Source organism: Hydra vulgaris, chromosome 05 (genome assembly GCF_038396675.1).
Source record: "Hydra vulgaris chromosome 05, alternate assembly HydraT2T_AEP".
Classification (NCBI taxonomy): Eukaryota; Metazoa; Cnidaria; class Hydrozoa; order Anthoathecata; family Hydridae; genus Hydra; species Hydra vulgaris.
Window position 1 is genome coordinate 8,490,643 of NC_088924.1, and position 16,858 is coordinate 8,507,500.

Sequence of the window (16,858 nt, forward strand, 5' to 3'; positions counted from 1 at the left end):
AGTTTATATAGTATATAGTAGTTTATTTATAGTTTATATTAGTAAGTTTATTTATAGTTTATATTAGTTCAAGTTTATTTATGGTTTATATTAGTAAGTTTATTTATAGATTAGAGATTAGGATTAATGAGAATACAAATTGTTTTTAGACAGGCAAGCTGACAGCAACTTAAGTAAGTTTTATCATTTAGATTTTATTTGAGTACGAATGAGTCAGATCAGGTTTTCCTGAGTTATCCAGAGAGTTAGAGTCAGATCAGGTTATCCTGCTACTGGTAACATGCAACCCAGTACAATCTGCTTCATGTCCTGCTGCCTTATAGGATACGCCTTTTTAGGCAAAGGCTAGGAGATGCCAACTCCGATTTAAAACACCCCCTGCCTTGGGGCTCTTGGTTGAGTAAAGGCTAGAGATGGTGTCTCGATAAAAATACTCATCTTGGGCAGATGTTAAATGCACCCGGCTACTGTCTTGTAGAAGGCCTCCTAGGAAAAGACTTAAGGGGTAAACAGATTCTATTTGTTGACCAGCTTCGCACCCCTTCTTCATCTATTAGGCTGGCGCAGGTGTTTTTTTAATACATTGTTTCCAGTTTAGGATGTTGAATGCTGGATCTTCTTGACTCAATGCATGGGTTTTGCTTGTGTCTCTGTCTTTATGACTAGGCAACTCATTCTATTATCTCCTAATGAGGGTACAGCTCTAAAACTCAGTTTTATGGTTCTGAGGCCGGCTGGTAGTCAGGTTTCCCAAACTCTGTGGTAGCTCTCAGAGAGGCTGATTCCATCAACAGCTGAAAAATATCAAAATATTAACAGCGCCATGTTGCGCATGGGTGGTGTCCCTGTTTGTACTTTTGGTGTGCATTGCGGAGGCCACATTTGGAGCCCTTTGTTACAGCTTAAGGTTTATTAGTAGTAATGAGGAAATTGCTTGGGCTATTAAGCGGTGTTCTGAGTACTATCTATGCTTTGATTAAAGTTCTTCAATCTAATTTAAAAATGAATAAAGTACCAAAAAATATAAAACACAAAAAACCATCATCATCACCAAGTTCCCAAAACCTATCATTCACTAATATTCGTGGTCTTTGAAGTAACTTTTCTTCTGTTGAGTCTTATCTCTTGCAAAGTTCACCAGACCTACTTGCTCTTTGTGAGACTAATTTGAGTTCAGCTGTCTCATATTGTGATCTTAGTGTTGATGGTTATCTTTCTTTAATTCGTAAAGACTCCAATAGTCACATGCTTGGTCTGGGCATTTACATTCATAAGAATTCACCCATTTGTCGTGAAACTAGGTTTGAATCCACAGACTATTCTTTCATGTGCGTTTAGCACCACTTCACTCTATTGCCTTTCTCTTTGTTCTATATGGCTTGGCTCTAGTGTCAGTGATTCTGCAGGCATTAAAGCCCACAACGTTTGCCTTTCTCAATCCCTAACTCAAATAGTCAACTTTCCAACTCGCTTTCCTGACGACCTGAATCATCTACCTTCTCTACTCGACTTATGTCTTGTTTCTGATCCTAGTCAGTGCTTAGTTTCTCCACATTCACCCTTAGGTGCTTCTGATCACAGTTTAATCTCTCTAAAACTAATATCTCATTCTTCTTCATCACCTGAATCCCCCTATTATCGAACCTCTTACAACTACAGTAAAGCTGACTGGGATTCTTTCTATGATTTTCTTCGTGATGGCCCTTGGATAAAAATCTTTTGTCTTCCTGTCGACAAATGTACTTCTTACATAATTTCGTGGATTCAGGCTGGCATGGAATCTTTTATTCCCTCTCGACAATTCCAGGTCAAGCCTCACTCTCCTCCATGGTTTTCCTCACATTGTGCTGCTGTGGTTGCCAATTGAAACTGTTACTTCTATATTTAACAGCAAAACAATTCTCCAGAAAACAGACGTCTGTTTATTACTGCTAGAAACAATTGTAAAAAGGTTTTGTCTAACGCCAAAACCCGCTCATCTCAGGTCATGAAATCTCGTATCTCATCTCAAAAATTAGGCTCTTGTGACTTCTGGAGAATTTATAATAATATCAATAATAAGGGCAAATCTATAATTCCACATCTCTTGTATGGTTCAGACTTTGTCACCTCACCTAAAGACAAAGCCGAAATATTTGCTAAAAACTTTTCATCAATACCATCTCTTGATTCCACTAGTTGCGTTCTACCTGATACTGCCAACAAACAGGTTGATCCATTGCTTGACATTCATATCACTCCAGCATCTGTATCTAAAGTGATTTCCTGCCTCGACTCTTCTACAGTTTGTGGCCCAGACAACATACCTGTTATTGTCTTGCAGAAGTGTTCCCCGGAGCTGTTATCTGTACTCTCAAAACTATTCAACAAGTGCTTATCAGAGTCTTGTTTTCCAGCCTGCTGAAATGCGGCATCTCTTATCCCTATTTTCAAAAATTCTGGAGAGCGATCTGATTTGTCTAACTACCGTCCCATTAGTCTTCTTCCTATCATAAGCAAGGTTTTTGAATCTTTTATTAACAAACACTTAATTTCTCATCTTGAATCTAATAACTTGCTTTCTGACCATCAATATGGATTTCTTCTCATTCTAAAGCTGATTTGCTAACAGTAATAACTGACAGGTTTTATCGTGCATTAGATGAAGGTGGAGAGGTTAAGACCATCGCTCTTGACATTCTAAAAGCTTTTGATAAAGTTTGGCATGCTGGTCTTCTCCATAAGCTTTCTTCTTATGGTGTATCCGGCATCATCTTTCAGATTATTGAATCCTTTCTTTCCAATCGTAGCATAAAAGTTGTCCTCAATGGACAACACTCTTCTTCTTATTCTGTAACTTCAGGGGTTCCTCAAGGTTCTATCCTTGGCCCTATACTCTTTTTAATTTACATTAACGATCTTCCAGATACTCTCACATCTAAGGTGGCATTGTTTGCTGATGACACTACCATTTATTCTTGTCGTGATAAGGAACCAACACCCTCTGATTGCTTGGAGGGGGCATTTGAGCTTGAAAAGGATCTCACTTCTGCTACAGCATGGGGCTCACAGTGGCAGGTGAACTTTAATTCAGATAAAACTCAATTTTTTTCAGTCAATCGTTATCGCAATAATTTAGAAATTATTATTCTACAAATACTATAATGGGCACTGCTCTAAAGAGCTAGCGTCTCTTGTGCTATCTACTAAAATTCATTCTCGTGTTACTCGTCATTAAATTAGGTGTCATTTTCTGTGACTGTTCCTTAGTGCTCCAAAAACGCTTATTTGTCTAGTTTTTTTCCTCGAACATCAGTTCTTTGGAATTCGCTTCCTTCATCTTGCTTTCCTGATTCATATAATTTGCAATCTTTTAAGTCGTCTGACACTCGTTATCTTGCTCTACAATCTTCATCTTTTTTCTTTCAGTAACTTCCAACTTTAATTAGTGGCTGCCTGCAGCCTTGTTGGAAGCGAAGACGTTTAAAACAAAAAACAAAAAAAAGAATGTAGCATTAGCAATTTTATTGTATATATCTTTATCTCAATTTTTTTTTTAGACAGACAGATAGAACTCAGTAAGGACTTAGATTATGTAGATTTAAAAGCTTCTTTTGAATATTCTTTTAAAGCATTGAATATGTTTTTAATTACTTTAATAAATTTTGTCATTTAGGTGTGGTAGCATCATCAGTTGGTGCAAATAGTAATGTCTTATATTTTATTTTACAGCAAATAGTAATGTCTTTTATTTTATTTTAAAAAGAATCAATAAATATTGTTTATTCATACATAGTCATTAGGATATAATAGATAAGATAGATAAAATAGCTTTTTTATTTAATATTTTTTTATTTAGTTATAACTTCATTTGCACCAGCCACAACAGGTATTTCAGTACATTTATTTTAATATACTTGAATTACATTTGTTACTTAACTTTTCAAGCAATAAATATTGTTTATTTCAACATTATCGTCAAGATTATATAATTAAACTTTTTATTTGATAATTTTTTTTAGTTGCTTCTGGATCAACTTTAAATAATGGTAACTCATTAATTCATATTTTATTATAGATAAATGTAGATAAAAAAATGTAAGTTGGAAATTTTTGTAGATTTAAAAGCAGTAAGCTTTTTTCTAAAGGTTCTTTCTATTTTTGGATTAAATCCACTATCACTACATTTGTTCTATGTTTATATAATGTACTTTAATAATTTTTGTCATTTAGGGGTTTGTTACTTATCTGTTTTTTATTTAATAAAAAAACAAGCAATAAATATAATTTTCATTTAGCTTCATTAACCTCATTATCCGGTAACTGAATAATTTTCTTTTGGTAGTTTTTCACATAGGTAAAACATTTTCAAAACATTATAATAGCGCCCTAATTTCTTTAGATAGCAATGAAGTAATAAGTAAGTTTGATTTTATTATCTAGATTTTCTTTTTCACTTTTTTTTTAAAATTAAATTAAAAATGTTTTTTTCTATTTTAGATCTGAAGCAACAGCTTGGTAAGCAAGAATATATTGTATATATAAATTATGTTAGTGTGTCAATGTTCCTAAAGAACAGAGCAACAAATTGGTAAAAACACTTATCTAATTTTTTCTTTCTTCTACACAGTGTTTCACCATCAGTAGGTTCAGGAAGAATTCTTCCTAATGAACCTAATGATGGTGAAACACTGTGTAGAAGTAAGAAAAAATTAGATAAGTGTTTATACTAATATATATATATATATATATATATATATATATATATATATATATATATATATATATATATATATATATATATATATATATATATATATATATATATATATTGTTGGTTAAGTTTCTTTTCTAATTTTTATTTTGTTTATTTTTTTTTTTTTTTTATTTCTCCTTCAAAGGCGAGTTGGTAAGTTAGGCATACTGTTCTTAATTTAGTTTGTACTTTAGTATAAACTATTAATATTTTGATAGTCTTTTTTTACTATTTTTTAAAAAAACCCCAAATTTTTTATTAAAAACACAGAGGTTTTAAAAAAGTAGCAAAAGCGCTCATATTACCCACACCACTTGGTAATATGGGCACTTTGAATTAGATCAAATAAATAACACTAATTAAATTAAAAAATACTAATCTGACAATTAGAACAAAAACTTTTTTATCAAAAACATTATCTAATTTTTGGCATAAACTTAAATTTTAAAAAAAGAGCCTAATATCTCTTATTTCTGTTTTTTAAATATACTTTGCTTTGCATAATTTATGGACAATTCCTTACTGTTATATATTTAATGTCTGTTTTCTGGCCTTTTTTAGTTATATGTATATAAAAAATATGTCTGTTAATATTTATTGTAATGTGATCTTACAAACATCTTAAGCTATTTGCTAATGCTTTGCCTAATTATTGTGATGTTATTGTTGTAATGTTTTGTGTTGATAGACAGCTTGCTTACCTTCCCGTTGGTGTCTATCGTTAAAAATGATTACAGGTAGTTTCACTAACTGCTTTTAATCATTCACTAAAAGCCAAGATAACATTTGATATTACTACAGTACAATTTTATACCTCATATTAATTTTATCTTTAGTGTTATTAATTATTTTCCTCTTTGAATGAGGTTAGTTAAATGAGTTGGCTTTTAATTAAAAGATTTTGGTTTCAAAACTGAACACCATTGTCAAAATACTTTACTAACTTACTTTTCTATAATTTCCTGCTAATATGGAATCACGTAAATTTTTAAATATGTTAAAACATAGTCCCTATCGGTAATAACTATTTTTAATTATTTTAATATGGTTTTCTTTACAATAGGCTATCTTACAATAGGCTTCTTTACAATAGCCTCGGTCCTGTAGATGGCGGCTGATATAACTGATTTTGAAAAGTGCCTTCAATGTTAATCAATTGTTTTCAATTGTCTTCAATTGTTTTTAAAGAAAAATTTGTTTTATGAGGGTTTTAATTATATGTATATATATATTTTTGTTACACATTAAATTACATATCATGTAAATAAATTTGTTTGAAAAAAAGGAAACACAAGTTTAAATATACTTTTTACAACTGTTTTATATGGTTTTAACATCTGTTTATAATCTTTTCAGCTCATGCTAAGTGAATAAAAAAATCAACTCTTTTTACTCAGCGCTTTTAGACTAATTGCTCACCTTTATGTGAATACATTTATCGATTTTGCTCAAATTTGTATTCATGTAAAGGGTAACAATTACTTCAAAAATGTTGAGTAAAAGCAATCGCGTTCTTGAATTAAAGAATTTCTATTCATACAAGTTGACAAGTTATATTAATAAGTTATATTAACATACAAGTTAAGGCATAATTTTTGTGAATATTTATTTTTTAGGCTTCACTCATCACTCTTAGAAAAGTAAAGAACAGTTTGAAAAGAATTAGAAACTACTCAGTTAAAATTAAGAGAAAGAAAAGGGAAAAATTGTTCCGGATATTTTACCTAAACCATTTTCCGCAACTTTAAAATAAGACTTGGATAATCTATGCACAAAATTCAAGTCATATTTTAACATAACGATTTTGTTGTTATTTGCGCATATAATGTTGGAACGTTTGAATTTAACTTAACCGTAATCTGTATCTTTAATGAAGCTTACAATTTAGTTGAACTAGGAAGCCGAGAAAAAAAAATGTAAGCAGAACTAGAAAAACATTAATAAATATATATATAATTCGTTAGAGAAAACAAATAAAAATTAAATTGTTATTAATTATTTATTTACTAAAAACCCGTATTACGGGTTGCCTACTGCTAGTTTTTATTATTATTGAACTTAGTCTATTAATAGTATATTATTATGTCACTTTTTCAGTGTTAACAACAATTGGATTGCTAACTGATGACTAAGATGTAAAGAGTAAAACACCAAAGTATCCATTCAAAAAAAAATTCAATCCCTTAATAAATAAAATTATAAAATAGTAAATAACCTATATATATTGAAACATTAATTTTCGTTTTTATAAACAATTAGACTAAGTTACCTATTTCGCAGGAGCTATTTTTTATTTTGTGTATAAAATCATTGTCCTTAAGAGTGTCAAATGTAGCAGCACTATATGCGTTGGCCTGACCACCAGAAATGTGGATAAGCTCAGTTTGATTTACTTGTGATCCGATACCAACACCAATAATTACAAAGTTTTCCTTGCGCAGCTCGTCTGCTATCATGTCAGGGTCCTCTGCATCACCACCAGAGGTTTGAGAGCCATCCGTCAATAAAATGATTAATTTAGTGACTCCTATCCTACCTCCGTTTTCCAATGTAAACATTTGATTTTGTGCCAGACGAAGTGCTCTGTCAATCCTTGTTGTTAAACCCATGAGTGGAATACTGTCTACAGCTGCATTAAAGCTGCTCAAGTCACTAAAGCTATTAAGCTTGATGCTAAGTTGAGCATAAAAGCTGAATGTGATGACCCCTACTCTTGAACCATTTGGGCTGATTCCAAACATAGCAGCCAGTGTCTTTAAAAAATTTTTTTCTTTTTGATATTCTGTTTTCAAGCTTCCAGATGAATCCAAAATGAATGCAACATCCACAATGGCTTCACAGCTAGGTTGCTCATGATGCTCTAAATGGAATAACTTACAAATATCTTTATTAAATCAACTAGATTAACAAGCAAATTAAAGGCCCGTCATAATAGCACACACTACATATACTACTGTTACAATAAAAGTGTTTTACTTTAACCTATTCTTATGAAAAGAAAACTAAAAAAAGAAACACTTAAGAAGATTACAGTAGACACAAAATAAACACTTATCAAAATGTTGGAAGAAATACCAGTAGTTGTAGAAGTTTGAGTAGAAACTTGAGTAAAAACTTTTGTTGATTGAGTTGTTGAAGTTGCTATTGGAAGTGACGGCAACCCAGTTAATGCTTGAAAGAAAGAAAGAAAAGTATACATAAAATAATCTTAGCAATCATAAATTCATCACAAATTATACATGTATATACATCAGGAGTACAACAAATTATACGTGTATATACATCAGGAGTACAACAAATTATACATGTATGTATATCAGGAGTACAACAAATTATGCATGTATATACATCAGAAGTACAACAAATTATACATGTATATACATCAGGAGTACAACAAATTATACATATATATACATCTGGAGCATGACTAAAAAGCACACTTTTTTGGAAATGGTATAGTGACAAAACATGAACTTTTACTTGTATTAATATAAAATGATAATAACTTTTTGCAAATTAAAAAAAACTCCCCCACCATTACAAATAAAAATTTGGTCCCAATAGTCAAAAAATACAAAAAAGTTCAAAAACAATTTAAAAAACAGTCCAGAGGGCGCAGATATCCGACACTTATTTTTACCCATGTATATGTAGTTGAAAAACACATGATCACACTTTTTCTTACTTGATCTGATCATTTTGACTTTTCTTCAAAAATATTTTTAATTAAGTTTGCTGTAAATTGTAAACATTTATTTTAGTTTGCACTACATCATTAATATTATTAACTTCAGAAACTTGTTTTGAAAACTCAACAATAATTAAATGAAGTAAAAATATGCAGTCTTATTTAGGCTCAAGTTGAAACATTTTTAAACAATATTAAAATTATAATTAAATAAATTATAAATAATAATTAAGTATTTAAATAATATTTAAAGTTTTGCTGATCAATTTTTATTAAAAATTTTGTTTTTAATAAGATGTGATTAGCATGTGATCATATAAAATTATTCATTTCACTTGGAAGCTATATTTTCATTATTCAGCTTTATTTCTTTCAAAGATCATCGGATCTTTGCCATTTGAGCCAATCTTAAGTGTAATAAAAAAAAATTTAACTTTATATAAAAAATTAAAAAAATTAAAGCAAATGAAGTCGTTTTATATGAATCAAATGTGTGCATAGATTGATGAGCATTTTATAGCATTTTTATTTTATATATCTAATACAGGATTTATTTTAATGACAGCCTTGTTAATGTTTTTGTTCATGTTTATCTTGTTTTAAACTCTTCTGCTTCTACAACATTTAAATTTCTATTTGCATTGATTACAACAATTATTGTGCTAAAATGTATTTGTGTTTTTAAAATGTTTAATAAGATTTTTTATGCAAATTTTTATTTAATAAAAACTGTTTATTTTATTATGATTTTTATTAGTTTAAATTATATATACATACATATATATATATATATATATATATATATATATATATATATATATATATATATATATATATATATATATATATATATATATATGTATATACATATATATATACTATATATATATATATATATATATATATATATATATATATATATATATATATATACTATATATATATATGTATGTATATATATATATATATATATATATATAATTTAAACTAATAAAAATCATAATAAAATAAATAGTTTTTTAAATATATATATATATATATATATATATATATATATATATATATATATATACATATATATATATATATATTAGAGATGGGAATCGAACCATTTTCTTTTAACGTTCGGGTCCGGTTCGGTTTGGTTATGTCTAATGCTCGTGTTTGGTTCAGTTCGGTCTTAAGCACAGTTCGGGTTCGGTTCGGTATCAACACAACTGTTTTTTTATTAGTTACAAAGCTTTACATCCACAATGATAAAACACAAATAAATTAAAGTAATATTAAGTAGTTAAAGCATTGCAAATAACATGAAATAATTTGCAATGCTTTTATACTGCAACTTCAAAAGTTCAAAAAACAATGCAGTTGCTAATAGCTGCAGTTAAAGTGCACAAAATATTAGCGCAGTAACTTTCTGAACACAGGTAGCGGTAGCTTAAGTAGCCTACTGTCAGTCTAGTAATCAGAGCTGCATGTTTTATTTGAGAAATATCAGCATTTTCAATGTTTCTGGGTTTAGGCGAGCCCTGCGCTCACTCATCGTCACCCCACACACTGAAAACACTCTTTCACTGGCAGTACTTGTAGCAGGAATAGCCAACAACTTTCTACCAATCAATTCCATCGTCAGAAGCTTATGTTCACGGTCATTGTCTTTCCAGAATTGCAATGCATCACACGCTGTCACATGCTATGCCAAGTATTTGTCAAGTTAATGTCTTGTGTTATTACCGTCGGCGTTAGACAATGGAGTGGCAGCTGTTTTAAAGTCTGCCAGCAAATCATACAATTCAGGGTCAGCTTTATTCTTCTTTGAAGGAGGCAGCTGATCTGAATGACTACATTCACTAAAGCTGTCTATATCTGTATTGTCTGAGTCCTTTCGTATCACCTGATTTAGTGAAGAAGAAATAATTTTGTCCACCATACTATGCAACTCTGAATAAACAAAATTGCGATCGTCTGTGTTGACAAAAGACAAGTATTTGTAAGAAGGAACAATAAGTGTTGATAGCTTGTGCAAAGGATGAATAATATACTTTTCATTCAAGCTGGACAGAAAAGCTGCCTTCAAATCACGCATACTGTCACTGTCTGAACCAATGATCTTACAGACTGACCGAAGACAAAATAGCATTGATCATACATCAGGGGACATCAGCACATTGTCATGTGACAATTGTAAAAATTACTTAAAATTTTAGCTTAGTTTTAAAAGAAATAATAACTTATACTTTAAATAATTTTGATTTAAACAAATTGTTTAGAAAAAAATTTAAAAATAAAATACATTTTAAAAGTAATTATTACTTACTAAAATTACTAACTCATTTTCTTCCAACACTTAAAATTAGAGATAGAACAAAATAATTCTAAACTCGTGGTATGTCATGCATTAGGTTATGTATAAGTTGAGAATTTTAACTTCCACTTTTTTAATTGGTAATTTGTTTCAGAATTTAGTTGTGCAATTTGTAAAAAAAACCCTGACGGTTTCAATTTAAATGTTTCTTATTGGTGAATAAATGATGTTTGTTACCTCGTATTTTTGAAGACAGACCTGAAAAATTTAAAGAGCGAGGATGTTGAGGGGATATTTTCGAAGTTATTTTCTCTATATCATAATACCATTTGTACATTTGTATGAGATTTCCTCATATGCTTCATTGCTTTAAATATGTCAATTTCATTTTTTCTAGTCTTTCATTGTATGATAAATGATGTAGCGTAGGTACAGATTTTGTTACTCGTTTTTGAATATTTTCTTATATGTTTACCATGTTATGTATCATAGTGATGTGCTAATTGCAAAATTTTCACTTTTTCAAGTCTCTATTTGGCTTGGTTAGGGTAAGGACAGTTGGTTTGATTCGGTTCATTCCCAACAGTTTTAAAGTTCGGGTTCGGTTCGTTTCTGCCGTAGATAAGATTTTAGTTCGGTTCGTTCGGTTCGGGTTTGGTTTGTTTTCCATCTCTAATATATATATATATATATATATATATATATATATATATATATATATATATATATATATATATATATATATATATATATATATATATATATATATATACATATATATATATAAAGAATTATAGATTGTTGCATTTGGGAAGTACAAAAGGAAAAAAATGATTCTTACGCCAACACATACGTCACTTTTAATTACTTTTGACTTTCGTCCAACATTTGCGTGTTGTCAGAAAGTTAAAACCATTAATTTAATTACAAATTAATTGTTTTTTAAACCGCAAAAATGCAAATTTAATTGAGCAGAATGTTTTTAAAAACATTCTGAATGTTTTTAACAATATAAACAATGTTTTTATTTTTATTTTTTTTAATAAAATGTTTTTATTATTATTTTTTTTACTGTAAATCATGCGCGGAATGTTACTACATCGACTATCTTATAGCCTGACTCGCAACAAAGTGCTGCTACATCGACTGACAAATAGCCTGACTCGCAACAGAGTGCTGCTATATCAACTGACAATTAGCCTGACTCGCCACGGAATGCTGCTACATCTACTATCTTTTAGCCTGACTCGCAAGGGAGTGCTGCTACATCGACTGAGGGTTTGGTTGGGGCAAGCAGTCTATTAATTAATAAAAAAAAAAATTCCGGTCTTGCATTTTAATTTTTACTTTTTGTCAACAAAATATGGAAAAAACTTTCTGACAACATATAAGAGTTATATATATATATATATATATATATATATATATATATATATATATATATATATATATATATATATATATATATATATATATATATATATATACATACATATATATATATTAAAGTGGAGCGATTTTCATAGCAAAAAAAAAAGAGTTTAAAAACCAATATTACTGAGACACAAATCAATGTCTATTAATTATAAGATAAAAGTAAAAAAATATTTTTTGATTTTGATGAGATCTTGAGGGTCCTCTTTGGAATTTAAATTCTTGACAGGTCTTAATATTTATGAATTTTTTTTTTTCTAAAACATATCAACCTTGGACTCAAAAAAAGCAGAAAAAAATGCTTGTTTCATAAATAATAATTTTATTAAAAAAAATTTTTATTGAAAAAAATACTTGCAAAAATATACCTTAAAACCCCCGTTTTGTTGAGGACGGGGGTTTTTAATGAAAAAAACAACTCTACTTTTTAATTTTAATTTTTTAATAAAAACAAATATTATTTTCAAAATCAGCATATTATTTTGCTTCTTTTAAGTATCAAGTTGATATAGTTCAGAAAAAAAAAATTTAAACAATATTAGGACCCATCAAAAATTTAGAATCCAAAGAGGAACCTCAAGAACTCATCTAAACTAAAAAAAAAAAGAGTAAGGTTCTTTTTTCACCAAAAGATATTGATTTGCTGCTCAGGCAAATCAAATTTCAATAATTTTCAAAATCGCTCCACCCTAATATATATATATATATATATATATATATATATATATATATATATATATATATATATATATATATATATATATATATATATATATATATATATATATATATAAATAAATAAATAAATATATATATATATATATATATATATATATATATATACATATATATATATATATATATATATAATGGGAACTTTTTTAATAATATATATAATAATGGGAACTTTTTTTAGTTTATCTAAGCCGTTTATTGCTATGACGTTTTTGTTCTCCTATCGAAATGACATTTTAAAAATTTTTAAATTTTTAATTAATAAATAATTTTGGTAAACTACGTCATTTATTAGAGATAATAGTCGAATTTTTTGCTTTCTAGTTTTTTGCTTTCTAGTTTCTAGCTTTTTGTACATTCAACTGTCGTTCTTTTAAAAACAGTATTTTTGCAATTAAAGAATTGTGTCTTACATACGATTTTGTTTTATTACAAGAGCATTGGTTGTTACCCAATCAGCTTCAATTATTAAACAATGTATATCTTGACTTTTATGGTACAGTTAATATATCATCTGATATAATAATTGGTAGACCATTTGGAGGCATTGCTATTCTGTATCAAAAAAATCTGGTAAATGATTTTACATTTATTAAATCTAAAGAATCTAGAACCACTTGTTTAAAAGTATCTGCCAATATATGGCCACTTTTGCTAATTAATAAGTACATGCCGTCAAATTATAATGACGAACATTGTCTTCATAATTATATAGATATATGGCAAAAAATAAAATTACTTATAGCGGAAACTGATGCTATGAACATAGTTATTGCTGGCGATTTTATTTGGTATAATGGTTCAATATTCTATGAAGAATTCTCTAATCTTGCTTTAGAAAAGAAACTGATTAAATCTGATACCAATTGCCTTGATAATGTCTGTACTTATTTCAACGATGAATGATCTATTTTTCGTGGTTTGACCACATTTTATGCAGTCCAATTAGTGATAATCTAATTATATCTATATTAGTTTTATATGTTATTACATGAGACTCTAAACCGTTAGCGTTTCTGATTTCTCGCTCATTAGCAAACTCATCTATAATTATTAACAGCAAACCTTATTTTAATTTTAAATTTAAGTCAACTAGAATTCCTATCTGGTAAATTTGTGACAAAGCCACCTTAACACGTTATAAAGAAAAAGTAGACTTTTAATTAAAATCCGTATATATACCACTCTATCTACTTACTGAAAATATAACAAATGGCTAAAATACAATTTACGATATTGACTTATTCTATTACAACATCATAAATATTATGTTATCTGCTGTATCTGATACCATACCTCATTGTAATTTTAAACATAAAAAACATAAATATATTACGCCAGGTTGGAATGACTATGCTAAGGATAAACATGAAATTGCAAGAGATGCCTTCAAGCAATGGATTTTTCAAGGAAAGAAGAAACAGGGTGACATTTTTGAAAACATGAAGCGCTCTCGTGCTACTTTTAAATTAGCTCTTAGATACTGTAGACATCATAATGAACAAATTCAAGCTGATTTATGTGCAAAAAATATGAACAACACAGACTCGAGAAAGTTCTGGAATAATGTGCGAAAGATCAGTAACAGTAATGCAGCGAACTTTGTTGCTAGTGTTGGAGGCGCCACAGGTGATTGTCTCATTGCTAATATGTGTAAAGAGCACTTTCAAAAAATGTATAACTTAACTAACAATAGAAAATAAATAACTTCATAAAAGGAATAGAGTTTTCCGCAGAAAACTCTGATATTATTGTGAGTTGCATTGACATATCTACTTCAATAAAAACTCAGAAACTAGGAAAAGCAGCTGGACCTGATGACCATTGTATGGAAACTTTTATGTATGGTTGAAGTAGAATACAGCTTTTTATTTGTACTCTTTTCTAATCTATGCATTAAATATGGTTATTTAGCATCAACGTTTTGTGAGGCCACGATTATTCCAAAAGTGTAATCTAAAATGGCTGATTTAACAGATATGAACATCTATAGAGCCATAGCTGTTTCCTCTGCTATGTCAAAAATACTTGAGAGTCTTTTATTGCAGTAAACATACAACATTGATAAAAATGATGAATACCAATATGGTTTTCAAACAGAATCACTCAACAACATCATGCTCAAACTATTTTAAAAAGACTGTGGAGTACTGCACATCTAGAGAAAGCGTATTTGCTTGTTTCATAGACTTTATTAAAGCATTTGACAATCTCAATTACCGGCTCTTGTTTCAGAAATTAATAGATAATGGGTTACCAAAAAAACTTGTCTTTTTTGCTTGAATTTTGGTATATTAATCAATAAATGTCTGTTCGATGGTAGAAAACAAAATCAAATAGTTTTGAAGTTAGATATGGGGTTTGTCAAGCGAGAATATTGTTGCCGCTCCTATTTAACTTTTACATACACATTTTAACTTTATCAATCTCAAAACTACGTATTGGATGTAATATAGATGGCATCTTCATGAATGTGTTGGTTTACGCTGATGATATGGTTCTAACTGCACCTTCTTGGTTTTCTCTTCAGAAACTAATTAGCTTTACAAATAAGGAATCTTCCTTAATTAACATGTCCTTTAATACCAAGAAAACTGCATGTATGGTGTTTAATCCAACTCAAAAATCAAAAATAATATCAAACTCTTTCCCAGAATTATGTGTAACAGGCTGTGAAAATTGCTTTTGTTAAATCTATTAAATACCTTGGTCATATAATTAAAAATGACCTAACTGATGATCTTGATATAACCAAGAAGGTGAAGTGTCTTTACACACATACAAATATTCTAATTAGACGCTTTTATTTATGCTTTACCTGAGTAAAGGTTAATCTGTTTAAACTATATTGCATTTGTTTATATGATGCTCCGCTGTTGCAAAATTATAATGAGAAAACTATGGCACGCCTTCAGTATTGCTACAACTAATGTGCTAAAATGTTTTTTGGTAACAAGAAGTACAATAGTATATCTCTCATGCTTTTAGAGCACAAATTACCATCTTTTAGTACAATTATTTAAACTAAAGATATTCTTTTTTGTAAACAGTTGATGGCTTGTACTTTGTGGATAATTCCATGCACTTATTTAATCAAATTTTAAAATAATACTTTTCTTTTAAAAACTATGGACCTTGCACTTAAATTGTATATGCTTGTTGTCTAAAATATATTCTATTTATTTTATTTATTTATTTATATATATATATATATATATATATATATATATATATATATATATATATATATATATATATATATATATATATATATATGTATAGCAAAACATATATTTTCTAAACAAACAAAATAAAAGTCAGAATGCTCACCATTTATATTGCTAAAATAATCTTTGATTCTCTCATCTGTCTTTTCTTCAAAATATTTAAAAAAATATGCTTGAGGGATATTTTTTGTAAAATCTTCACCAATATCATCAAGAGCTATAACAACAGTTCTCACATTATTACTATGTAGCAACTTTCCACTTCTTTCAGATATAGATGGGGGTTTAAAAGATACTCCTTTACTGGTTACAAAAAGTATAAGCACCTTTTCTCTATTACTTATCACTCTGTTTTCACTACTTAGTTTTGAAAACATTTTAGAAGCAACCTCAACAGCTGAATCAACTTTTTGCAAACCAACAGAATTGTCAATATCATCTAAAATCTTGATGTCAAACGCAGAACTTAGTTCAGATTTCACAACTCCTTTGTCAGAATATGTTAATAATCCTAACTTGTTTAATTGAGAAGGCAAAAAAAAAGAGCTCAGTGATCTAATCAAACTTTTCTGTTCATGAAGCATTTCATTTGAAGAATAGGATGACAAGTCCATTGCAAAAACAACATCCATCCCAAATGACCTGCCCTCAGCTAAAGTGTTGAGCAACAAAAATTTATATCAACACAAAAGTAAAGGAAAAAAAAAATCTTTTTTTTATTTTTACGCAACTAA

At 28.9% G+C, this 16,858-nt stretch overlaps 1 protein-coding gene across 2 annotated transcripts in view; it reads right to left on the reverse strand.

Moving 5' to 3' along the window:
• LOC136071833 (collagen alpha-6(VI) chain-like) overlaps nucleotides 1–16,858 on the reverse strand; it is a 62,937-nt gene that overhangs the window by 20,781 nt on the left and 25,298 nt on the right. For both annotated transcript variants that reach the window (XM_065797287.1, XM_065797288.1), the window contains exons 5-7: nucleotides 16,228–16,776; nucleotides 7,811–7,906; nucleotides 7,005–7,595 (exon numbers count right to left, since the gene is read on the reverse strand). In XM_065797287.1, the coding sequence (XP_065653359.1) occupies nucleotides 7,005–7,595; nucleotides 7,811–7,906; nucleotides 16,228–16,776 (1,236 nt within the window). The remainder of the gene's footprint in view (nucleotides 1–7,004; nucleotides 7,596–7,810; nucleotides 7,907–16,227; nucleotides 16,777–16,858) is intronic.